Source organism: Schistocerca americana, chromosome 11, assembly GCF_021461395.2.
Source record: "Schistocerca americana isolate TAMUIC-IGC-003095 chromosome 11, iqSchAmer2.1, whole genome shotgun sequence".
Classification (NCBI taxonomy): Eukaryota; Metazoa; Arthropoda; class Insecta; order Orthoptera; family Acrididae; genus Schistocerca; species Schistocerca americana.
The window spans coordinates 115,968,670-115,996,278 of record NC_060129.1 but is presented as its reverse complement, the minus strand read 5'-3'; the positions used below and the strand labels follow the sequence as shown (position 1 = coordinate 115,996,278).

General features: G+C 38.7%; 1 protein-coding gene and 2 non-coding genes across 3 annotated transcripts in view; all 3 read left to right on the top strand.

The window, feature by feature from the left end:
• The window catches only part of LOC124553348 (GIGYF family protein Gyf), a 170,580-nt gene that overhangs the window by 29,005 nt on the left and 113,966 nt on the right, over positions 1–27,609 (top strand). The window contains exons 5-7 of the mRNA XM_047127223.1: positions 8,029–8,254; positions 19,342–19,426; positions 24,797–25,032. Coding sequence (XP_046983179.1) covers positions 8,029–8,254; positions 19,342–19,426; positions 24,797–25,032 — 547 coding nt within the window. The remainder of the gene's footprint in view (positions 1–8,028; positions 8,255–19,341; positions 19,427–24,796; positions 25,033–27,609) is intronic.
• Positions 1,696–1,828, top strand: LOC124554267. Its single transcript, XR_006968333.1, has one exon. It is a non-coding gene; the product is annotated as a small nucleolar RNA snoR639/H1 (small nucleolar RNA).
• LOC124554268 lies at positions 5,710–5,842 on the top strand. Its single transcript, XR_006968334.1, has one exon. It is a non-coding gene; the product is annotated as a small nucleolar RNA snoR639/H1 (small nucleolar RNA).

Genomic DNA, 27,609 nt, shown 5'->3' with positions numbered 1-27,609 from the left:
TTTTAAAAAAAGGTAGATCTAATAACATATAACTAGAAGCAAATATTTTTGTAGCTTGCTGGAGTAAATATGGTGATTTCACTCTGTTTTCATTATTAAGATCATGAATCCTATGACATGATAGCTAACATAGTGTAAAATGTATAGCATCTTTGCCATATCAGTGTTAGATATTTTTGTAAGCAGCAGTCACAAATATTTTCTTTAGCAGGGTTAATAGTTTTCTGAGCTATTATAACAGGTGCAGATATCATAATTGAGTTATTTGTGAAATCGAGATTGACCCCACTGAAATAAGCCGGCAGCCTACAGTATCAATTCCTGAGGTTGTGCGCTCGATGTGGGAACAGCAATTGTGGGAATGTGTATGGATATGTCTGCACGCATTGCCATGTCCAAAGGACTTCCACAGACATTTCTGCCTCACATCCTATATTTTTGTACTGGTGTTATATGGCCCATTAAGTAACCTGATTTGACTGACAAAAATTGCTAAAATTTAGTCTGGAATGATAATTATTTTCAATCATAAAATGTTGCTTACCTTAAAGCAAAAAAGAAAAAATATTGGTTTTTCCTTTCCATGTGATTTGAATTGCCACATAGAACAGCTCATAAGTGTTCAAAAATAGATGGTGTAATTGTAATAACTGAGAAATCAATGTGTGTGTTTCTGTTGCCTCATTTGTATTATCAAGGTATAATTTCTGGTGATACGATTTCTGTCAGGGAAAAGTTTGGTAGGTAAATCATTTATAGCTCGTAGCATCAACTACAGAGGTTACATGTTCAATGTGGGAGCATTAATTGTGAGAATGTGTGTGGCTATGCTCGTGTCTTTTGCCTTGTCCAATGTAACCCCAGAGACATTTGTGTTTTCCAACTGATATCAATACGCTTTTCTGGCCTATTCAGTAATAAGATTTTGGACCGTGATACCTGCTGTAAATGCTGAAACCTAAGAAAGGGACACACATTTACAGAGAAATCAATGTATTCCGTACTGTTGAGCCATAGCTGTCGCCTTGTTAATTGCATTATCAAAGATTAATTTCCTTGGATGTGGTGGGGCTTACAGAAAAATGATATGTATATCATTTCTTGATTTAATTCTGTTCTACCCTTCTGCTCACAATTCTAATACCAGTGTTAAAAGTATACCCCCACATACATATCCAAGCAGATTGTTGTATCAGTGAGATTGTGCACTCTATGTGAAAACAGTAACTGTCAGAATGTGTGTGGATGTACCTGCTCTTATTGCCATGTCCAAAGGAGTCCTACGTAAATTTGTGCCACTGGTCCTATTTCTGTATCCCAGCATCATATGACCCCTGCAGTGACCTGATTTGACAGCCAAAAGGTTGCCACAATTTTGTCTGTAATGTGTCCCACAGATTTGGAAAACTTGATTGATTATATTTGCAATTTTTGGCTACCATGAGTATCTTTGCAACCTGTGCCAGCTCCCACAGTGTGTTGAATGTTATCCTCAGAAGTGACAGAAATAGCATCACATAAGTTGGTTAGTAAAATGCCTTTTTAAGTTTGATTTTTATTTCTACTTTTTCCCATACCATGAACAGTCACATACGAGAACTCATCTGTGCTGAAAATGTGTCGTGTAAATTGTGTATTGATTGAATTTTTCTGTGCAATGTTGCCTACAATTTCTGCGCCAGTATTTTGATGTTAACCCCACATTCTTAAGCCGGCAATCTGTAGTATCAATTACTGAGATTGTGCGCTCAATGTGGGAACAGCAATTGTGGGAATGTGTATGGATGTTTGTGCACACATTGCCATATCCAAAGGAATCCCTCAGACACCTGAATCAGTGTTAAAAAATATATCGGCTCAACCACTTGTTTATAGTGTAAAACACTAAGATTGACGCGTTTCGGAAGTCAAGCTTCCATCGTCAGAACCTGTTAAAACTCGCTGAAATGGAACATGCACCAGGCACAATGGAATTGATGATAAAATTAAAACATCGTGGCTACTTCCCCTGCTGCAGCCGTGTCTTCAAAGGTGCATCTCCATATAAAAAACTCTAAAATGGTGTCGCCTATGGTGTTCAACATCTAACCACATGGCTTTTCCTCTATTGTCGTAAACCACCCGTGCGTCTTCATTGATACCACACATCACGTAGCCAAACAAGACACTGAAACGCGAGTGAGATCACGTGCAAGTAAACAAGGAAGTCACAGAGATGTCTATACAAACAGATAACGTATACATGTTCCAAGGACCTCATGAAATGATGGTATCCTACCAATTGCTAAAAATGTAGTTACTAAAAGAAACCAGTGAAATGTTTGAAAAAGTTATTTGTATCAGAGTGTGTTCTGATTATCCATGCTATGTATCGTAATTTCCAGCTGTTCTAGTAGATCCAGCTTTTTGCCTTTGTCCTGGTTATGTAAAATAACGAGATCCTGATCTATTCCCAACATGGTGTGCCCCATTTCCCAAATATGCATGGCTACAGCTGACTTTTCGAAATTATTAAGCCGGAAAGCATCGCTATGTTCTTTGTAACGTATTTTAAAGGACCTACCATTTTGACCTACATAGCTTGCCTAGCACGTGTTACACTGAATTTTATAGACCCCAGCTCTCTCATATTTATCACTTTCCTGCTGCAAATTATTTCTTTTTTTATTATTCTGATGATGGAAGCTTGACTTCCGAAACGCGTCAATCTTAGTGTTTTATACTATAAACAAGTGGTTGAGCCGATATATTTTTTAATATTGACATTCACAACCACGACCTCTCATCCAGTATGGATAAAATCAAAACCTGAATCAAGCTCGGCATCCAGTCTATTTTTTAAAATGTGCCAGTAGTCATTCTGTTATTTATTAGTTTGGTTCTGCTTGACCAAACTGTGTGATATTTTTTTCTATTTGTTTTTTAACCAAGAATTTTTATTTTCATTTTGTGAAATGTGTAAGTAATATGTACTGAGTCCCTGTCAGGTGAGACATTTTATGGTTCCAGTAGATACTGTAGTTTTGAAAATAGTGCAGGCTAACATCCCAAAGACATTCGGGCTCACATGCGGTTCCTCTTCGTCTTGGCCCAAACTTACCTTGTGTCGCATCACAAGTCCTAAATTAGACACTTGTGACCGTTTGGTTAAATTGTATGGCTGATGGCAAGTCTGCAAAATACAAAGTTAATATAACATATAATAACAGTAATAATAATATCGGGAACTACATTAACGACCCATAAATGATGTAGGCCACACAGTTGCAATGTGGTTAGAATAATGTTTATTCAGAAAGCCAATTAATAGCAAAAGTGAACATCTTTAGAATTACTATTACAGTCATCAGCGCTGAAAATGTGTAAATTGTGTATTGATTGATGTCCATCTGACACAGTTCGATCATTCATAATCACATCGCGAATTACCAATTCCATACCCCACCTTGTTAACGACGCGAAAAGTTAAGAGTTCATACCAGGCATGCAGCTGCTCACTGCTCAGAGACTAAGTCCCGCGATACCACACAATGCGAAATTTTCTAAGTCTTTTCACTTCCTAGCTGCCTAAAGACTGACCTTCCGCTTTTGCGTTTGTATCTGAACTGTACCCTTTGGTGTCTTCAGCTGAACTGTACTCTCTGGTGTCTAGCTCAGAACTGTCCCTCTCTGCGCATCTCCGGCCACGTTTATCCACGCGCCGAACATCGTCACTCAACTGACTAGGGCCGTTCCCTTTCTTGAAGCTGTCCATCTGATTGACTACAGCTTATTCTACATTATTTTACATTATAACATATTTAAATAATCAAAGCTTGACCACCTTCACATTCTAAATAAAGTACCAATAATATCCATTGTTAAATTCTTGTACATAAAACCAATACAATTCCCTTCTTAACTTTGACTGTCAGAGCCAGTAGCCTTGCTGATGCTTAACTGAAAAAGTGATAATTTAAATTTACTGTATCTTTTAAACAAATGAAGTTACAAAGTTGATATTTACAACATTCATCATTTTAATGATGTGCTTCTATATGAAATGTCAATCGTCAAGATTAACTAAAGAGTTCAGATTTCAGCGTTCAAGTCTTTGTTACAAAAGTTATGAATCTCACTTTAAACAGTAAATCCTAAATGATTATAGCTATGATCAATATTCAAGTTTTATTGGGATCACCATGAAAATTCATGGAGGATGGCAGATTAAAATTACTGTGGCTTGATTCCCTACATTACTACAGAATTAAATAGTTTCCATAAATGTTTCCCTTAATAGCTGATCTTAGGTCCGCCATATTTAACGCTGCTACACCTCCTTGGCCACAGAAGCCTTCTACTTGTGAGTTAACGAGCATTGCGCTCTCATTTAAATATATGGCCGAAAGAGTCAGCCTACAGGAAGTGTAGATCCAGAACCGGATGCCACAAAGGGCACAGATTCACCACGAAATGGGGAAACTCACAGGCGTCCATTGAGGCCTAAGCACTGTAGTGTGTGAGTGAGACAGACAAGATCCTACATCATAGGGAATGGGTTTCCCTATGATGTAGGATCTTGTCTGTCTCACTCACACACTACAGTGCTTAGGCCTCAATAGACGCCTGGGAGTTTCCCCATCTCGTGGTGAATCTGTGCCCTTTGTGGCATCCGGTTCTGGATCTACACTTCCTGTAGGCTGAATCTTTCGGACATATATTTAAATGAGAGCGCAATGCTCGTTAACTCACAAGTGGAAAAGTCAACATAAATTTGTGTCACTGGGCCTATTTCTGTGTCCCGGCGTCATATGACACCTGCAGTAACCTGTTTTGACAGCCAAAAGGTTGCCACAATTTTGTCTGTAATATATCTCACAGATTTGGAAAACTTCACTGATTATATCTGTAATTTGTGGCTACCATGAGTATCTTTACAACCTGCTCCAGCTCCCATTGCGTGTGGAATGTTATCCTCAGAAGTGATAGCAATAGCATCATATAAGTTGGTTAAGTCTAATTTTTATTTCTACTTCTTCCTACGCCATAAATCGTCATGTTCAAGAACTCGTCAGTGCTGAAAATATGATATGTAAATTGTGTATTGATTGAAAGTTTCTGTGCCAGTATTTTGATATTAACCCCACATTCTAAAGCCGGCAATCTGTAGTATCAATTACTGAGGTTGTGTGCTCAATGTGGGAACAGCAATTGTGGGAATGTGTATGGATGTTTGTGCACACATTGCCGTATCCAAAGGAATCCCTCAGACACCTTAATCAAGCTCTGCCAAAAGTCATCTGTTATTTATTAGTTTGGTTCTGCTTGACCAAACCATGTGTGATATTTTTTTCTATTTGTTTTTTAACCAAGGATTTTTGTTTTTATTTTGTGAAATGTGTAAGTAATATGTACTGAGTCCCTGTCGGGTGAGACATTTTATGGTTCCAGTAGATACTATAGTTTTGAAAAGTGGAAGATGTGATAATATGTATGTTGAAGCAAATGTATTTGTTGTTTGTGGGGGGGGGGAAATACGATGATTTTGTCACACTGTTTTTGTTACTAAGATCATGCATCCAATGATACGATAGTTAACAGAAAGTGTAAAGATTACATATTTTTGCAAACACTACTGACAAATCTTTTGCCTTATTGAGGTTATTAGCTTTTGAGGCTATTACAACATATACAATTAGTGGAAATAAATAATTTGTGAAGTCAAAGTTGACCCCACTAAAATAAGCCGGCAACCTATGGTATCAATTATTGAGGTTGTGTGCTCATTGTGGGAACAGCAATTGTGGGAATGTGTATGGATGTTTCTGCACACATTGCCATGTCCAAAGGAATCCCACAGACATATTTATCAAGCCCTATTCAAATCTGCATTAACATTGTTTGTGATTTTGCTGTGTGACAAACTTTCGCTACTGGCTACCGTGTCTTTCATATTGTTATTGTATTTCATTTTCCTTGCAGGTGAACAGTGACTATTGGTAGCATGTTGACAATAGATCAACTAAAATATTTGCTTGACTTTCATGAAGCAACACCATGAAACAGTTGTGAAATATTTAGAGTGTATTTATATTGATAAAAAGTTACAGTATGTTATTTTTTTGGAACCACAATGTCAGCAATACAGTGTATTTTACCTCTTGCACGTTTACCAAGTTGGTGCAAATAGATATTGTACACTCTAATTTGTAGAGGAAGAGGAGGCAGAAACTAAGTGAGGACACGTTTGTGATATACCCATTTAAAAAATGGGAAAGTCGGGATGGAATAACTAGAATATGAATTCAGATAGTTTGTTACTCACCACATGGATGAAGCATGGAGTAAAAGTAGACCAAACCATTAGACTGAGCCCATCAGGGAAGGACCACATTCTTAGATGTTGCACATGTATGGCCAGTCACACTGAATCACATGCTATAATGTTGTAATATAGACGAATTATGCAGAAGTACCAGATCAGTCATCATTGCTAACTTCGTTGCAGATGTTTCCTGTACACTATCAGTATTTTTTCACATTCAACCCAAAGTTTGCTACTCTCATTACTGCATGAGGCATCGGATGTGCAGCACTTCTCGAAGCCTGTGATGCTCGAACATGGTAATATTGTTCAACTTTGAGACAATTCACTTGCGTGCCGGGCTACCTTCAAGTGCAAGATATTACCCACTGGTCAGCCCTGTTTGATTTTCTTGAATAATCAGCAGTTTTCAGCTTAGTGTCCACTGAAAACCGATGTTGCATTGGAGCTTCATCCAAACACATTGCCAGTATCTCTATTAGATTTACTTTTCACATAATGAATAATTGCGAATTTGAATTTTGCACCAAATTGTGTCCAATCCTGAAGCTAGTTGTTGTTTTTCTTTTGACAATACCACTCCGTTGCTTAAGACTAAATTTTACTCTTCAGCTATTTAAAAACTGTATTAGTCCTGCTGCATAAAATGGTGAAACTATGAGCACTGTAATAACCGTTACTAAAATAAAACATTTGGGACATTTATATTATTACCTGATTTGTGACTCTTTTGAAACCCACTTCATATTGTTGCTCTATTTAAAACTAAGAAAATAGCACACGTAATTGTTGGATTCAAATTAATGATATCAATATAATGGAAGGAAACATTCCACGTGGGAAAAATTATATATAAAAACAAAGATGAGGTGACTTACCGAACAAAAGCGCTGGCAGGTCGATAGATACACAAACAAACACAAACATACACACAAAATTCAAGCTTTCGCAACAAACTGTTGCCTCATCAGGAAAGAGGGAAGGAGAGGGGAAGACGAAAGGAAGTGGGTTTTAAGGGAGAGGGTAAGGAGTCATTCCAATCCCGGGAGCGGAAAGACTTACCTTTGGGGGAAAAAAGGACAGGTATACACTAGCACACACGCACATATCCATCCACACATACAGACACAAGCAGACATATTTAAAATATGTCTGCTTGTGTCTGTATGTGTGGATGGATATGTGCGTGTGTGCTAGTGTATACCTGTCCTTTTTTCCCCCAAAGGTAAGTCTTTCCGCTCCCGGGATTGGAATGACTCCTTACCCTCTCCCTTAAAACCCACTTCCTTTCGTCTTCCCCTCTCCTTCCCTCTTTCCTGATGAGGCAACAGTTTGTTGCGAAAGCTTGAATTTTGTGTGTATGTTTGTGTTTGTTTGTGTATCTATCGACCTGCCAGCGCTTTTGTTCGGTAAGTCACCTCATCTTTGTTTTTATATATAAGAAAATAGCACCATATTTGTAGCTTCCATGTGTAGGGTTGCCCAGATAAACTACACATTAATTTCTTGTGGCCAGATTTTGAGGATAAAGTGTGAATTATATTCGGGCCAGTATGGTATATGCTGTTTTTAGACACACAAAAATAATGTGTGTTGAAAGCTGTAACTGTTCTACACGAGATATTCTGCATGTTAGCTGAGGCATAAAACATATTCGTTTAATTTTTGTTTTTCCAAGTTTCTTCCTCACTTTAGAGACTCTACAGTTTCCAATGTGCCAGCAGGTCGCACCGGTGGCAATAGTTGGCGCTCGGACTCGGAACCTAACAAGGACACGGGCGGCTGGTCGGTCCCACGCAGTAACAGCAACTCGTGGGGCGACGACCACGTATCGTCCCGCGGTCCCCACCCGCACGTGCACAGGCCTTGGGATCCACAGCCGCATGCCCACAATCACCCTGCGGCGCACGGGACGGACAGCGACTCCGTGTCTGGGCCACTACCCGAATGGTAAGTCGAGCTATTCACTGAATACCTCTAACCATTGTTAATAGCTATAATTTTACTACTTGGTACAAACTTTAACTGTCAAGGCTTTTCTTGCAGATCAAATGAATATTTACGTTGCAAATTAGCCACAGTTCCATCAGAAAGATATCTTGTGCCTCCCACAATAAATAAATAGCAAATACCTGAGAGCCATATATTAGAAATGAGATTGTTGAACTATATTACTAAAATGCTGTCCCAGAACATGGTATCACTTGGAATGTAGGGGCAATAATATTTATTGTAATTATTGATCGACTTCAAAAATTAGATATACTGGCATAATCTATTCATTGAGAGGTATAATCTTACGTTAAAAGTTTAAGAGTATAAGACAGTTAGAAAATCTGTGTTTATCGAGGCAACATTACTGATATGGGCTTTATTCATCTATTATTTGAGAATCGGAGCCCTTAGCGACTTCTAACAATGTTTAAACATTATTTCAAATATTTATCTCACTGACACACAATAATGAAAGGCAGAAGCTTACCTGTTTCTACGTTCTCACTGTTCATGCAACAGACTTCAGAGTCGGGCATGACATTTTAATCTATCACTTCCTTACAATTGTTTTCAACACACTTTGTATACAGTATCTGCGTATAGCACTTAATGTACCTGAAAAATAGTGTCATTGTACGGCACGTAGTTCAGGGGTTATGATTTCATAAACTTTTGATATGTGTGAAAAGCTAGCTTTTAAAATGGAGCAAAAATTACTGCATTTATATTCCAAAAGAAAAACAGTCTTAGTTGCAGGGGAACAATGCTTTTATTAACATATTTCGCCCTTGTGACGCCCCAGAAGAGCAAAATGCGCCAATAAAAGTATTGTTGGCCCTGCAACCTAGAGTGTTTCTTTTGTGGTTGCTGTACCAGATACACCATGGAGTGTGACAAATTGCACAGTCCATATTCATCCAGTGTTTCATAATGAGAACGCTTAGCAACTTGCAACAAACTTCTATGTATAATTTCAAACCTCTCTTAAACTTTCTCACATAAATGCTTAAAGGCAAATATTTAACACAATAACGCATTTATGAAATAATCAGTACAGCTCATATCTGCATGGGAGTTTGATCTTCTAAAGAATTAGGGGTTCGCTGGTATGCTGCTAAGGTGAAATTATAGATGAGACATGTATAAATGAGCTAGAGGCACACATTTGCAAGAAGTAGGGTGTGTCATGTGTTTTGTTGGTAGGAAAGCGAAGTGCTACATTCTAGTGTGTGTGTGTGTGTGTGTGTGTGTGTGTGTGTGTGTGTGTGTAGGGGGGGGGGGTCACACAGGTCAGAGGATATTCTTGACAACTTTAGTTCTGATCTTAGGAAACTAGTATTTGTGTATCTTGTAAATTGGAACAGTTTTCTGGAAGCACACCCATACCAACTAATACTTGCAGGTGTCTGCCTGCCCCCAGCCGTCGCAAACTAAGAGCATACTAAGAACTTTAATATACAGGACTCATGTAGTATCCACCCTGACAGCGTGCAGGGCAAATTGTAAATGGTATTCAGTAAAAACGGATGTACGAAAACCAAATTGAGATATCCGCAAATGAAAATGGCAGCCAAGTGCAAGGAGGAGCATGAAAAAAGAGCTGTCAAGTTCTGTGGAAAATAATCTTTCACAAAAGGCAGATATATGAAATTCTTTTTTGTGTGTGTGTGTGTGTGTGTGTGTGTGTGTGTGTGTGTGTGTGTGTGTGTGTGTAGGGAGGAGGGGGGGAGGTTAAAAGGTACATAGGACAAACAATACGTGCTGAATAAGAACAATGCATCTAATGCCAGTTACGCACTGCCTTCTACAGCACAATGTCTGCAGTGGCTGGACATTGTATTTCCACTGGCCATTCCATTGAGCATGGGAAAGTCGGGATATTGGCCAGAGTCTAATCCTGTTGGGTTTGAGTAGTCAAGGGAACTGTGGAAATAGAATTGGCAGACAACCTGCTCAACCAAGTCGAGGGTTGCCAGCTCAAAAAAATATGGAAACTCCTCATTTCATGTCTGCACTCTCAGAGAAGTTATTTTCCAACTTTTCAATGCCAGACTTCACGCAATGGCCATCTGTAATAATCGACCACATAATTCGTAATCACTGTGGATATGCTGAATCTGTGCTTGCTTTGTTTTATTCTCAGATGTATAAAGTATTGTCTGACTGACATTCTTACTGACCGTGTTATCTCTGACCACGCACATTTACTCCACAGTATTGTGTAAAGTGGTTTAAATTCTGCCAGCAACTTGCCTTGAAAATAGAAGTTAAGGTTGTTAAGCGAAATACCAAAACAAGAAGTGTTACCGTACTGAATGAATGTCCAAAATACGTTGGAATATTTTTATAAATGCGCCTTTAAGTTTAAGAAATGTGGTTGATAAAATAATGAAAATCGTATATGTGGCAAGAGTTTTTCCTTTGCAAATGAACCTCATTAAAAAAAATTTAGATTTATCTGCATTGACTATATTGCAAAGTATTAAAATTGACCATAATTTTATGAACAGCGACAGCATCAGAATGAGTCTTGTGTACATCTTGTTTGTCATCAGTGAACTTGAAATAGTCTCTGGCAGGTGAAAACCTGTTTTGAAACATTAATAAGACTTTTAAATAAGTTCCTTTGTCATGAGCAGTTGTGTACAAAATGGAAAACAGAAAAATTGCTAGGAAGCCAGTAGAAACAGCATATGATGATATGCAGGATGTTGGTGTGAGGGGGGGAAAAATCAGTCATAGAAACAAAATGCAGTTAACGAGATGTGACTCATTGAGACAGACAGTTCTTACATTTAAAAGGTACTGCAGCTTATGACAACCGCTATGACAACAAGCTATGACAACCACGTGTTTATGTTTATCACTTTGCTTATTATGCAGCACTAAATAGCCTCATGCCCTTGTTAACTGGGTATGTTAGGTGAGCCGTGCTGCTACAAAAAGTAAAGCTTTTTCTCTGTGCATTGCTTTACACATTAGAAGCAATGTGGATGAATTAGTTTGTGACATACAGAATGAAGTTCTGGGTGTTCTGTGGCCCACAGAATGAAATTATTTGGGGGAGGGGGCATATTTACAGTGTGTGACGCCTCAGATAAGTCAGATTGTGAAATTTAAGTAAAAGTCTGAAACTATATTTCAACAAGCATAGTGTACTTCAATATTTCATTATTATTCATTAAGTATCTGTGTTTGTATGCCCATCCCATAATCCTTAAAAAGTTTTAATGCAGATTCGCCGTTTACTGACTTATCTGTAACTTTCTGATCATTAGAACACGTTTTTTTGTTCATTTGTCTTTAACACATTCAAACCATCTATAACTTCAATAACAAGAAGAATTGTGACAAATGTTAACTGTCAGTGTCACTTATCCATTTTAGATGCTGTGATATTTGTGATCTGTCGGAGGCCAGGAAAGTACATTCAACAATGCATTCGTCATTGTGATGTTTGACAGATGCTTTCATTTCATATTAACACAGAGAAAGAATTCTGAAGGGATCCATCATAGAAGAAAATCTAAATCATTTTCTTTCACTGGTGGTGTAAAGTGAGTTGGAAATTATTGAACTTTAATGCCTAGGGAAAGAGTTAAGACAAACATATAGAAAAGAAATCGGACTTCGACGTGTTACAAGGGTAGAGTCCATACATTTATTGGGAGATGAAATGGGTAATGACAAAAAAAAATGGTTTCACGGACGTGTGATAGTGTGTGTAACAAGTGCAGCCTAACACAGGAAAAAGTGACTTAATAATTTCTGACGTGGCAGACTGTTGGTTTAATTTATCAAATTGCCTATTACAGCAGCACTAAATAGCCTCATACCCATGTGCATTGGGTATGTTAGGTGAGCCGTGCTGCTACAGAAATACCAGCTTTTGCTCTGCACACTGCTTTACTACTGCAGAAGCAATGTAGATGAAATGCTGTGTGACAAAAATAATTGTTAAGATAGGGTGTCCAGAAAGTAGCAGGGTCTACCACTGTATATATAATAATAAAAAATGTCACTACTAACATGTTAGTAAATTGAGAGAGAGTTGTTAGTAGAGTTTTTTCTGTGTACAGTTACACAATCTACAGGGACAATGTTGATAGGTGGGTGAGATTACCTGGTGCTTAAAGCTTTGCACTGTTTGGAAGAATTCAATACCAAATCGCATACAATCACCACAGTTGGCAAGTTCATTGCAAAGGCATGAATTGTCAAAAATAAACATTTTTCAGGAGATTGGAAGAAATATTCAGAATCATTTGATGTCTTATTCTAAATCATATTTATTTTACTGCAGTTCACATTGATGTGTGTATTCATAGCAAATCATTTTACACTGAAGTGCCAAAGAAACTTGTGTGGGCATGCGTATTCAAATACAGAGATGTATATAAACAGGCACTGTGATTGACAATGCCTGTATAAGACAACAAGTGTCTGATGCAGTTGTTAGATCAGTTACTGCTGCAACAGTGGCAGATTATCAAGATTTAAATGAGTTTGAACGTGGTGTTATAGTCAGCTCTTGAGCAATGGGACACAGCATCTCAGAGGTAGCAATGAAGTGGGGATTTTCCCATACAACCATTGCACGAGTGTACCGTGAATATCGGGAATTCAGTAAAACATCAAATCTCTGACACCGCTGCAGCGGGAAAGAGATCCTGCAAGAACGGGACCAATGACGACTGAAGAAAATCATTCAACGTGACAAAAGTGCAACACTCCCGCAAATTGCTGCAGATTTCAGTGCTCGGCCATCAGCAAGTGTCAGTGTGTGAACCATTTAATGAAACAACATCGATATGGGCTTTCGGAGCCAAAGGCCCACTCGTGTACCTTTGATGACTGCACAACACAAAGCTTACGCCCCGCTTGGGCACATAAACACCGACATTAGCCTCTTGATGACTGGAAACATGTTGCCTCATCAGATGAGTCTCATTTCAAATTGTATCTTGTGAATAGACATGTATGGAGACAACCTCATGAACCCATGGACCCTGCATATCAGCGGGGAACTATTAAAACTGCTGGAGGCTCTGTAATGGTGTTGGGTGTGTGCTGTTGGATTGATATGGGACCCCTGATATGTCTAGAGAACACTCTGACTGGTGACATGTACGTAAGCATCCTGTCTGATACCCTGCACCTATTCATGTCCATTGTGCATTCCAACAGACTTGGGCAATTCCAGCAGGACAATGCGACACTCCAAAAGTACGGACTTGCTACTGAGTGGCTCCAGGAACACTCTTCTGAGCTTAAACACTTCCGCTGGCCACCAAACTCTCCAAATATGAACATTATTGGACATATCTGGGATGCTGTGCAACATGCTGTTCAGAAGAGATCTCCACCCCCTCGTACTCACATGGATTTATGGTCAGCCCTGCAGGATTCATGGTGCTCCAGCACTACTTCAGACATCAGTCAAGTCCATGCCATGTCATGTTGCAGCACTTGTGTGTGGTCACGGGGACCCTACATGATATTAGACAGGTGTACCAGTTTCTTTGGATCTTCAGTGTATATCTGTAATGTTACACAATCAGGACCAATTTAAGACCAAATAACTCAAGTGACTGCTTGGGATGAGAGAGGTACCTCAGGCCACAAGTGCAATATCTGTATACAGAACATATCATAATTAGTAGTGAAAACTGGCACAAGTGAAAGAATATGAGCAAAATGGGCCTGCAAACAAACCATTCATAGAATAATTGCAAATGTGTGGTTACGAGTTGCCACAAACTTCAGTCTGAAGTACTGTTCAGGTTAGTATAAATGTGTTAAAAATTTAAACTTGTCAATTAAACCCTTGCTTAATTGGGTTAATATTTCACCCAATGCCTAACTTAGCGCTTAACGCATGAAGTTCTCTTTCAGGCCACATGGAAATTTTTGAACTTGCACTGAGCTAAGTTCTGGTGGAAAGTTTCTATATCCCCCTACCTTTCTTAAATTGCTAATCCTACATGTTTTATTGTCGGTTGCATTGTCACCTTCTTTGTATGTCGTTGACACACGTTGGGTACCCATTTTCTACAGTGTAGTGCAAAATGTGTTCATAGGAACGTGTAAAATTTAATCATTGAGAAGGAAGTTCAGGACAATGGTGATAGGCATCTTCATGTTTCTCCAATAAAATATGTAAAAATTTTGGGTAAAATCGAATGTGTTCTGACAAGAACAGATCCCCAGTGGTGAGACGACTTTTTGAAACCATCTGCATGGTGATATAGGTTAAGATACAAAGTTTCATACTCTGCAGCCTTTCATCCTGGTGGTCTCGTTAATGAGTAACCAATGTAAAAAGAATTGCGGGATTTTGCACGACACTCAGTAGATTGAAAAAAAAAGCAGTTTTTTGAAGACTGGTTCTGTAGTGTAATGGATAGGGTACGGGCCTCACATGCAGAAGGTTGTGGGTTCTAATCTTGACAGATATTTTAAGTTTTGTTGTTTTCAAATTTTTATCAGTGACATCATGTTAATTATTGTACCATCTTTTTCATTTGCTCTCATTGTTCTGTTTCCATTTGGAATCTTTGATCATGTGATTTTAATTAATTTTGTCTGTTAATTACGATTTAATTTCTTTCATTTTTGTCACCCAATACTTTTGTCCCTCTCATCCTATATTTTCATCTGTTATTACAGTCGTTAGTTAAATTCCTCATTTTGCTTGGATATCATTTTACTTATTATCCCTTCTTTTGCTTAAATCTCCATCTGCATCATTTTATCCATAGTGCAATAGGAATTGGTTTGAAATGTTTGTATGACAATTACCATACACAACTGCAAATCTTACTACAAAAAACACATTTTGACACCATTTCACAGTAAGCATAAAAAGATTATTTCATCTTTTGTATTTTTAACTGATAGATTGGTATTTTCAATTTAAGTATTGTAATAGATAAATAAATATAATTAAATTCATATTCACAATAAGTGGAAAAAGAACGATAGGGAGAAAAATGAGAGCAAATGAGAAAGTTGGTATAATGATTGAAATGATGTGACAAGGGAATATAGATAAATATAACTGCATTTAACAAAATTAATTTAATAAGAGTAACGATCAAAGTAATTTCGAAAAAGATTAAAATATAATAAATTTAACGCACCTGGTGAGATTTGAACTTGCAAACTTCTGCGAGCGAGGCCCATTCTCTAACCAGTACACTAGACAACCAGTCTGCACTACCCTACTTTTTTTAAAGCTATTGTATGTCATGTGAAATGATGAAATGTATTTATTTATTTACTTATTCCCTCCTCCCGTCAATTACTCGTAAATGAGGGCCCATCAGGGTGAATGGCTGCAGGGCATGATACACAGGACCTCTACATATGTCACCATAAAATTGGTTTCAAAAAGTTTATTCCACCACATGGATTTCTCCTTGTGAGTGGTAGTAAAGAGAAATGTAGATCCTAGCTTTGAATGTCAATTGAGTGCAATTTTTATATGCAAGTTTGAGTTATAGAAGTTAGTGTTACGTGAAAATTTATTTGCTAGATAGGTACTATATTTTTTCAGAATGTAAAATTCATTTCTCTAACAGTTCATTTATGTGTGCTATTAAAAAACTATTCAGAAGTGTGGGATTTTGTGTGACAAAAGTAAAATACTCCAGGATTTGTTCAGTGCAAGGAGTATTTGAGCCAAATGAAACAATGGAAAATGCAGGATGGAATGTGACAATATCACGTAAAGGATAGTTGCTACTCACCATATAGCAGAGATACTGAGTTGCAGATAGGCACAACAAGAAAGTCTTGTTGGCAGAAAACTAAGTTTCTTACAGTCTTTATGTTGTGCTTGTCTGCAACTTAGCATCTGTGCTATATGGTGAGTAGTAATCACCCCTTTCATAATATTGAATTTTTGAACAACACTTACTAATGGCAAAAATAAAATTTATATAACTTACATTCAAATTTTCAAGTGATTTTTGCCTTAAATGTTGGTTTAAACATAGGGGCAGACAACACCTCTTAGCATACAGTACAGAAATGTGAGTTAAGGGGTAACAAGTAATGCAATATCGACTACTTTAGCACATTACACATTAAAATTTACTGTACACTAGTACCTGTGAAAAGTCTCATTCAAAGTGTCGTCCTCGCATTCATGTCGATGCTACATTTGTATCCGCAGTGTTTAAAATTCTTTGAAACATCCCCGTATCATTTTGTAAATCTTGACAAGATGGTACAATTCACTGCTCCAGTTCTTGAGTCCTATTAATGGGAGTGCTGTGTACCTCACTTTTGAAGTGACTCCAGGCAGAAAACTCGGGTAGTTGAAGTCATGTTACCTAGGAGGCTGAGGTACAGACACCACTTAACTTACCCATCTTGAACTGTATTGACATGTTAGATGTCATCGTACATCGACTCCAAAATGTGCTTGTGTCCCAACAATGTACGAGGGCCGTTCAGAAAGTAACCTCCGGTTGATTTAAAAAAATACACCAAGTTAAATAAAAATATTTTAATATATACATCTTACAACTACATCTTTGCACTATTTTTCTACATAGTCTCCATAGCGATTGAGGCACTTATCGTATCTCTTCACAAGCTTTGAAATTCCTTCTGCATAAAAATCACCCGCTTGTGCCTGGAGCCAGCCTGTGACCGCATCTTTGAGCTCTTCGTCGTCATCAAACCGCTGTGACCCGAGCCATTTCTTCAAACGCATGAAGAGGTGATAATCACTTGGCGCCAGGTCTGGGCTGTAAGGTGGATGGTTGATAACGTCCCACTTGAAGGACTCAAGAAGGGCCGTTTTTCTGCGAGCAGAGTGAGGACGGGCGTTATCGTGGAAAAAAACGATACCGGAAGTCAGCATACCGCGGCGTTTGTTCTGTATAGCTCGTCGTAACTTTTTTATTGTTTCACAGTACACGTCTTGATTAATGGTCGTACCACGTTCCATGAATTCAACCAACAACACCCCTTTGGCATCCCAAAACACCGTTGCCATCAGTTTTCTGGCAGAAAAATCTTGCGAGGCTTTTCTTGGTTTGGTAGGCGAATTTGAATGTGCCCACATCTTTGATTGTTCTTTTGTCTCAGGGTTCACGTACTTAACCCAGGTTTCGTCACCGGTCACGATTCTGTTAACAATGGTTCTCCTTCGTCCTCATAACGTGACAGAAAGTCTAATGCAGAGGCCATTCTTTGAGTTTTGTGGTGGTCGGTAAGAATTTTGGGCACCCATCGTGCACAGAACTTACAGTAACCCAATCTTGCTGTCACTATCTCGTACAAGAGAGTCTTAGAAATTTGTGGAAAACCAGTAGACAACTCCGACATTGAGAAACGTCAATTTTCACGAACTTTTGCATCAACTGTCTGAACGAGTTCGTCAGTCACCAATGATGGTCTACCACTCCTCTCTTCATCATGAACGTTTTCTCGTCCACTTTTAAATAAACATACCCATTCACGGACAACTCCTTCACTCATAACTCTTGGTCCGTACACGGCACAAAGCTCACGATGAATAGCTGCTGCAGAATATCCTTTGGCTGTAAAAAACCTTATGACAGCACGCACTTCACATTTGGCGGGGTTTTCTATTGCAGCACACATTTCAAAGTGCCACAAAAACTAAACTAGCGCAGGTACGACGTTCACTCGACCACGGCTTGTTGCCGACTGACCTGTTGAGTGCGTGAACGCACAGATGGCGTCGCTACTCCCCCCACAACCCGCACTGTGACCAATCGGAGGTTACTTTCTGAACCGCCCTCGTATATACCAGGTTCTCCATCATTGTACTAGGTATGATAGGCCGTGGTTGCAATTTGAGCCCAGTTAGATGGAAACTTAATTGAAAAATTTACATTTATATCAATCAATACTGAAGTCAGTGCTAGCTGGTAACCACACATCCTGTTATCTCCAAAACAGTGCATTTGTGAACCCATGTATGCTGAAATACTTTTGCTACTTTTGTCATATATTTTCACATCTGTTTCCCCTTGTTAATTGTGATACATTCTGTATATACATGTTGTCTCTCCTGAGAGTTGTCAGTCTTATTTTCTCACTGTGTTTGGCAGTTATTTGCAATTTCGTTTTTATAGTGTGTAACTAGTGTCAGCCCAAACAAATACTGCTCATCCCATCTTTCATGTGACACCTAGTGTGACGAATAAGAGTCTTTCCTTTACAGACAAAATTATTTTTGAAGTGGAATTGTACATGTCCGTTTGATAGAATGGCCCCAAGTTAGTTTAGTGTGGTACCCGTTTTACTGGCATGCGTTACGAGGGACTGTACAACACCAAGAATAACAGACAGTACTCCAGCAGCAACAACACCGCCTTGGCATGCAATGACTGCCACCACTAGGCAGCAGCACCAAATGGACACTTTTTTTTTAACACTGAGTGCCCTACAAAAGATGTGAAGAGCTGACTCCAAAAACAAAATTGCAGAATATCTGCCAGAAGATCAGGGGAAAATGTACCTGACAACTCTTAAGTAGGGACAACCGATATAAAACAAAATTATAACATTTGTCGTGAAATACATAATACATCTCATATGGTGCAGTTATTTTTATTGGAAGCCATTTCACTGACAAGCATGTCAGTTTAAATTGCTGCTGTGACCAGTAATCAAATGCAGCTCCATCATGAGGAAAGTGGGAATGCTACGTTTCAGCAGTGGAGAGGGATAATTGGATTAATAACATTGATAAAATGAGTAAAAAGCAACTGTCATGGGGGGGGGGGGGGGGAGGGGGGCAGTAACATTGTGTGAGAAAATGTTCTCAAACTGGTCCTGTGCACAATGCATTGCCTTGTATATTAAAAGAAATACTTTGCAATTCAAGCAAAAGTAAGTTTTTATGTTGATAACAGTATTGTGATCACTATAGCCCAGTGACAATGCCACAGTTTAAAGTTCTTGGAAATGTGTTAATTAGAATGAAACTTTGTTGAATGGTAGGGAGAAAAAAAATAGCTACGAGGGCTTATTTACTGAATAAGAGCTTGTTGCAGGGCGACAGAGACGCCAACCGAGTCGAGGGGTAGCTTTGACGCTTCGGGGGCATTCCACGGAGGAACTCCCCTGTCTGATGACGAGGTAAGTCCCACTGCACACAGTCTTTGTCTTAACTCGTCGGTGAGAAAAGGGGAACTATATACTTCCCATTCGTATTAGTATGATACTTGTTATGCCTCTCTTTCAATATTTTTCGTTGGAGGATAGCTAACTATTTTCTGGAAGGTAGCTAACACAAAAAAGTATTACCGTTGGCTTTGTTATTGCCTTGATATAAATTTCAGCCCTTCTCATTTTACTGATGCCTGTATATAATATTTTTAACTATATCAAAGTTTGCTTGATAGACATAATTAACATAGCCCATACTTTTTCCTTCAGACATGTAACATTATAACAAAAACAAAAAGTATCAAAGACCAGTGGATGTGCAGTGTCCAGAAGGTAATCTCGTTAGGATCTTTGGACGGTGTGGTAGGCAAAGAGTGGCTAATTTTTGGCCCGCGTCAGAAGAAATTTGTTTGGATGGGTCAGTTCTTACAAAAATACTAAATAATTGTATTAAAACTCTAATCTACCAAAGCTCAAAATGTAATTACCATATTTACCCAATTATAAGGTGACCTTGAATATAAGACAACCCCCAGACACCCCCCCCCCCCCCTTTTATATAAAGTAGTTCCTTGAGAAAAACTTATTTTTAAACATATTCTGACTAATCAAAATTACAAACTTCCTCTTCCTAAACGGTTAACATAAACTGTCATTTATTGATTGTCTACATTTTGATAATACAAGGAGGAATAAAATAAAAAGAAACTGTGTACATTAATTTTTATCTTCACTGCCCTTTTTGTTTACCTACTGTGGTATCACTATTCTTCGTCGTCTTCCTAGCAGGGTAGCTGTGATATTTATATCTTCATTGTCACAGATATTTGGATGTTTCTTCCAAAAATGTTGTGATTTCAGTAAGACCTGAGAACATAGCTGTTATTTTTCCTGAAAGCATTGCTGCTCTCTCATGGCTGTGAAGAATCAACAGCTGACACACCCCCAAATGTTCCCATCATAGCTCATGGTGAGGATTAACAATATTGCTGCATGAAACACGAAAGTATGCAACTGGCCCCTATCTAGACTTTGAGCATATCCTGCAGAAGTGTGTGCTGTTGTTGAGTATTTGTCCAATTGTAAAGTTAATTTGATTCCAAATGCCGATGGATTCAGGCAAACTGCAGTTTAAATGTGGTGGATGTTCATAAAAACCTAAAGTACAGGGCGATAATTATTGAACTGTAGGGGGAAAAAAACATAAATTAGTTGCAAACTATGGTTTGCACACACTTTATCAACATGTAAAAGTCACTACAGATATTCGGATTTAGGTTACGAGATGTCCTAATGCAAACCAATCAGAAGCTATCACGCTCTTGGATTGTGTAGTTCAATAATTGTCACCCAATATACAGTATACATTCCCATGGTTGGCAACAAGATGTAACTTCTGCTCGCCCACAGCCAAGTTTGTTTTTCACGGTGCCCCATTAAATGTTCTGTGATGCTGTTCTTCAGCAGCAGCGAAACGTAGATGGTAATACCTTTCATGGTGCAGATCATGTGTAACAACAACAACTAATACATAAATAAAAGATTGCAATCACGATTCAGTACAATTATCAAACAAGAGATTTAGTTATGCCTGTTGATACTATCTCCAAAATGGGTCTTTCTGCAGTAATTTATTCTTGTGATAACAATTGCAGTCAGTTTAGCGATACTTATTTCGTTTCTTAGACATTCTGGATTTTCTTTCTCATTTCATCTGAATGTTATCAGCTTGATCCAAAGCTGATTAAAAGCTGGTAACGTTTTTCTATGTGAACAGTGATGAATTCTTATTTGCAACCCATGTGGCAAATCATTACAGTTCATCATCATCACCGTCTTGGACAGTTTCCAGCCTCTGTCTGGGTCTGTTTGGAACATAAGCGTCTCCATTGTCTTCTGTTTGCCACCATCTCTCCATCTTCACCTTGGTCCTGTCTTCTCCTTTCTTCTGGACGCATTCCTCCACTCCTTTCAGTCATCTCTCTCTCGGTCTTCCTCTTGGTGTCTTTCCTTCCAGTTTCATCTTGTGTATCCTCCTGGTATCCTCTTCTCCTCCATGCCCATACCATCTCAGCCTTGATTTCTCTCTCTCTTCCTATAATGGTTCCACCTTCATTAACACTCTGGTCCTCTTATTTCTTAACCTGTCTATCTTTGTCACTCCAATACTGTTCCTCAAGAATTTCATCTCACTAGCGTGTACTTTGCTTTTGTCTCTTCCTTTTATAACCCAGGTTTCGGATGCATATGTCAGGATCAGGATTTAGTATGACTGGTATATAACCTTTTTACTGACAGTTTCTCATAAACAAATAAAATATTCACTTGGGTTTAGAATCAAGTAATGGTTTTTGAAGTAGTAGTTTTTCTGCCTTTCAATGTTACCTTCACTTAAAAAGCACCGTAAGTATGTGTATATGGTGTCCGTATGTATCAGAACTTGTATTACAGACCTGTTCAAATATAGCAGAAGTTAACAAGCTGATAAAATTTAATGTTATTCCCTCTAGTGCTTCACAAAATTGTGAATTTTTTAAGCAGCATGTTAGATTGTTGTAGTCCCTAGTACATCAGTTTCTTGCACGCCCCTCACGCTAGTGCCGCTATTTAAATGTCATACGATTGATCAAGTCGGCACTGTATCCACCGCTTCGGTGTATCGGGAAATCTCGAAACTATTTGAATGCAATCGTCTTTTGCAATCCCCTACCCATAGGGATTGTTCAAAATAAATTTGTATGAAACCTCAGTAGCCAAAGCTTCTTCTGTAAATATAAAAGGATCACTATATTAATCTATTAAATAATGTATAAACATTGACCTTGGCAGCAACCTAGAGAATTATTAAACTTTATAATAACTGACATTACCTGTGCTTGTGCAAATGGTAAGAGTGTGAGTGCCAGTGTCCAAAGTTTAGTGACACTGCACAGTTGTTCATTACAGTTGACTGTAGGCAAGATATTTAATGCATGGGAATCTTGTTTTTCTGTTATTTTCTTGTCAAACGCATCTTATTAATACTTGCATTTCGCTGTTGTTCTCTTATGTTCTTGAGTCTTAATACTATCTGGTTCCTTTTGTGTGCTTGTAAAAAGGTAATGTTACCCTCTTTGGTAAAGTTTGTCACATTATCTTGAGTTCTGTCCCTTTGCTTCAGACCAGTCAGTATCTATGTTCGATGAAGATGCTATTGCGAACATAAGTAGGTATTACCGCCATGTGCTACCCTCTTTTAGATGGCACTAAAACAAAAATGACACTGATGTGTTTGTTAATTCAGAATTGGCAGCCATTTAAGTAAGCCGAATATGAATTTCACAGAGATTACCAAATGTAGCATTCTTCAGCGATTTGGTTTTTGCCTTTGCGTGCAAAAACATGGTGAGATAAAAGTGAAGTTTCATGCTATTAGTAGTGACCTTTCACCATCTGGGACAGCAGTTAGATACTGGTTCAATGAGTTTACAGATGATTGAACATCAGTTTTCAATAGCCCATGTCACCAAGTAGATGTGGTTACAAAGAACTCACTCAAAAGGTCAGAGATGCAATTCTTTAAGACAGTACTAAGTATAAATGGTGGACAGTTGTACAGGTAGATACGGTACCAGTACAACAAGTAAATCAAAGAAATGTGACTGTTTGGAAGTGGAGAAAGGGCCATATCACTATTGCATTGTGCCTGCACGTCTCTTTTGGAGGTGTCAACACATGAGCTTCATTATGAATTGCTGCCACCCTGTCGTGTTTGCTGGGACCGAGGGAGGTGTTGCAGTGGTTAGCAGACTTGGACTGGGCAGCAGTTTTCCATGATTTCCCAAAATCACTCCAGGTGAATGCCATGACGGCTCCTTTCGAGAACAGATGACCAGTTTCTTTCTCCCCTGTATCATAATTTGAGCTGTTGCTCTCTCTCTCACACAATTGTGCTGTCAGTGGGATGTTGTTTGTTGTTGTGGTCTTCAGTCCAGAGACTGGTTGGATGCAGCTCTCCATGCTACTCTATCCTGTGCAAACTTCTTCATCTCCCAGTACCTACTGCAACCTACATCCTTCTGAATCTGCTTAGTGTATTCATCTCTTGGTCTCCCTCTGCGATTTTTACCCTCCACGCTGCCCTCCAATACCAAAATTCTGATCCCTTGATGCCTGGGAACACGTCCTACCAACTGATCCCTTCTTCTAGTTGAGTTGTGCCACAAATTTCTCTTCTCCCCAATTCTATTCAGTATCACCTAATTAGCTACGTCGTCTACCCATCTAATTTTCAGCATTCTTCTGTAGTACCACATTTTGAAAACTTCTATTCTCTTTTTGTCTAAACTATTTATCGTCCATATTTCACTTCCATACATGGCTACACTCCATACAAATACTTTCAGAAACGACTTCCTGACACTTAAATCTATACTCGATGTTAACAAATTTCTCTTCTTCAGAAACACTTTCCTGGCCATTGCCAGTCTACATTTTATATCCTCTTCATACAGTAAAGCTGCATGTCCTTGTGAAAAATTATGGCTGTAGTTTCCCCTTGCTTTCAACCTTTCACAGTACCAGCACAGCAAGGCTGTTTTGGTTAATGTTACGAGGCCAAATCAGTCAGTCATCCAGACAGTTGGCCCTGCAATTATTGTAAAGGCTGCTGCCCCCTCTTCAGGAACCACACGTTTGTCTGGCCTCTCAACAGATACCCCTCCGTTGTGGTTGCACCTACAGTACGGCTATCTGCATTGCTGAGGCATGGAAGCCTTCCCACCAACGGCAAGGTCAGTTGGATGTTAAAACTGTAAATCTTCCTTCTTATGTAGTTGGCCTGGCTGCATGCAGTTTCTTCTTTTTCTTAAATGGGCATGAATGACTCAAAGCAAGAGAATTCTGCTCAAATTAAGAGGACATTGATGAGGCAGAGAAGTATCTAAAGAGTTCTTGTGAATTTCTGTTTTTTATGAGTAATAAAAAGATGTTTGCTGTGTAATATGTAATGGATAAATGCAGAAAAATAATTGGATTTTGGAAGAAGAGAATGGCATCTTCATTTCTAACACAGTTACTTATGGAACTATTTTTCCGTAATCATTGTCCCTATTGTGTGTGTGTGTGTGTGTGTGTGTGTGTGTGTGTGTGTGTGTGTGTGTGTGTGTGTACATTCCTCTGGCCTTCTAGTGAAGTGTTGTTACTTTTTTCTTTCTGTTCTCTGTCCAATTTCTTGAAATAATTAAAAGTAACTTCATTACGTAGTTGCATAACCATTCTGACTTGGCAGAGATTTTTCAAGATGTCAGTGTTTGCTTGTTGTTTGTTGCAACAAGGATATCGTTACTATATTGTGTATAGTTCTTGTTGTCGCAGGACGGTAGTGGAGGTCACAGTACTGCTCGTGGGCAACGCCATTCTGCTCTGTCGGGAGATCCCGGCAAGAGGGCCGGGTCACCACTCACGCAGCGTGACACTGTCCCACCGGGAGTGTCGCGGTCGGCATCACAGAATGGTATTGGAGACCCGGCAGAGCGGCACATTCGACCAATGCAGGAGGTGACCAAGAGTGCTTCTACTGGCAGCGATTCGCCAAGGTAAGCGATTGGAAACCTGCTTTACTGCTAGAAAGGAAAACAAAGGTGGGGGCGGCACATATAAAATATATTCCAGTGGTAGAAGCAGCAAAGAAGAGTGTGTGTAATGGAGTAGTTGTAAAGAGACCTTGTAAGCTATCACACCCAATGGTTAAGAGTGTTTTTGCTGTGATCTTTTGCATTGTTGTAGCACATTGAGATGTGACAGATCTGGTTTAGTAGGATGCACCATTAAAACATTTTGAGAAATTGTGGTTCGAAGTCAAACTAAGACATTAAATCAATGATGTTAGTTAATTCAAAATGTCACTCGCTCCATATGAAGTTTCTGGTTGATAACTTTATTTGGTAATTATAATGTATTTTTCTTACAACAAATTTCTGTACATAATGTTTTTTGTACAGTAGAACTCTTTATTAATGAACCTAATTTTAAGGAATTCCAACTTTTAATGAATATTTCTGTCGGTCACACTGAAATTGCCATAAGAACAATGTTCCAGAAATTTGGTTTTAATGAACTCTGCTCTGAGTAGTAGTCCACTTTTAAGGAATAAATATTAAGCAGAAAACTAAAAACCAGTCATGACCAAATTCCTAACGTATTCGAATAAGTTGCATGAAATTGGTATTGGAGAAATCATTTGTAATTCACAGTAGTTTTTTTATTACTGCTGCTAGATTTGAACAGGCGTTGACTTCCACACACAGGTCACGTGCTCTGGTGGCCCAGAATACTTTGCTATCATATCGTAACACTCAGATAGATGGCATTATGTTAGTTATGTGAATGTTGAATTATATACTGTGACAGTTAGTCTTCCTGTGACTGCCAGATGAAAAGCTTAAGATTAAACAGCAAAAGTTGACAATTATTTGCAATGTTGAAGATGGTCAAAACATTAAACTCATCAACGCGGCAGATAAATAAGATTTTGTGCCATCGTCATTGTTTGTGTTTCATTGTTTAAAGTTATGTACATTACTTCAGTTTAATTGTGCAGTTATCCGTTTGAGTGAAAATTTGGACACTTTATCTGCACTAAAGCTGTAGGCTACAGTTTTCCCCTCAGTTCTCTCAATGCTTTCATGTTCATGATTGTAAAGTGGCAATGGGGAATAGAAAAAAGAGGAACTGCAATTTGTTGGTGGTTGCCGCAGTGTTGAACTTCTTTCTGAAAAGAGGATCAAAAGTTACTTTCTTCACTGCAGCATCATAGCCCCCAAAAATTTAAGTTTTTAAATTAAAACATTGTAGATAGCCACTTTTTTTGACACAGCTGGGATTTCAAACTCATTCTGTATCCCAGAGTTCATAAATATTCCAGAAGCTTTTAATAAAATTCAAAAGCACATCTTTTTCTAAGTGGAGGTAATGAGGCTAACAAATTGAAATTCTGGTGACAGACAATGTGGGGTTATTGGAGGGAACTGTGCAGTTTATCACTGTGAAATGCTCTTGCAGTTATCTGAAGTAACTGTACAGTTTGTTCTTCAAATATGACATCACATGTGAGAAGCTGTGTTGCTAAACTGACAGTTTGAAGATGATATCAAATACAGAAATTTTTCAGTACTGATGGAAATGGGGGTATGCTGGTGTTCATGCAATCCTCATACCTTGACATGCTAGTTCTTCCATTCCCTCGGTGATCTATGTGTTTCTGTCTGTCAGCAGGTTGTGTCATTTTGGCATTACCACTTGTATTCCCTTCATTGGCACAAGCTCTGGGGAATTAAACCTCTCCCAGTGACTTCGCCGACCTCCTCTCGCTCCTTTTGCTGCGAGGAGATCATATTAGTTAGTTTGCTTATTGGGCACTGTAATTTTATCCATCGTCATTTGTTAAGTGGTGATTCCCCACTACTTTGTGCTCATTGTCTGTCAGCCATTGATGGTTTACTGTTTCCTGATGGGATGCGTGGCCTGTCGACCATATTTTACTTCTTATCCATCGTAGCAATATGGTGAAGGACATTTAATCTGTAGTTCAGGACCTCCGTTGTATCCCTGGCGTATTTTATGGACTTTTCTCCAAGAGAAAGTTCGAGGTTTTAGCTGTCTTTACTTCCATCAATTATGCTCAACGTGTAGTCGCTTTTAACTCCTTTTTCGTCTTCGTGTTGTACGGTTCTGACATGAGTATATATGACCTTAATTATTTTTGCACCCTAAAATAAAACAAGCGGACCCTCCAGACCTGGCCCTGCAGACTTTTATTTTTTTTATTTCCAAAGTTGAAAATCCCGTTGAAAGGATGAAAATTCCAACGATAGATGAGATAAAGGAACATTCGCAGACGGTGGTTTCTGCGATCTAGCAAGAGACGTACCAAAACTGCTTCTGGAAGTGGAAAGCACATTGGGTGCAGTGTATCAAATGTAGGGTAGAGTGTTTCAAAAGAGGCCACGCACAATAAGTAAAAGGTAAGCTTAGAAACATTTTGTGGAGAAAGTTCTAGATCAGTTTGTACTCTGCTGTAATAATGTTGTCTAGTATCCAAAAGTTGTAAGCAAGAAAATTATAACAAGATACAAAATAATATATATTGAAAGCTCTGGTCCACTGTGGGACCA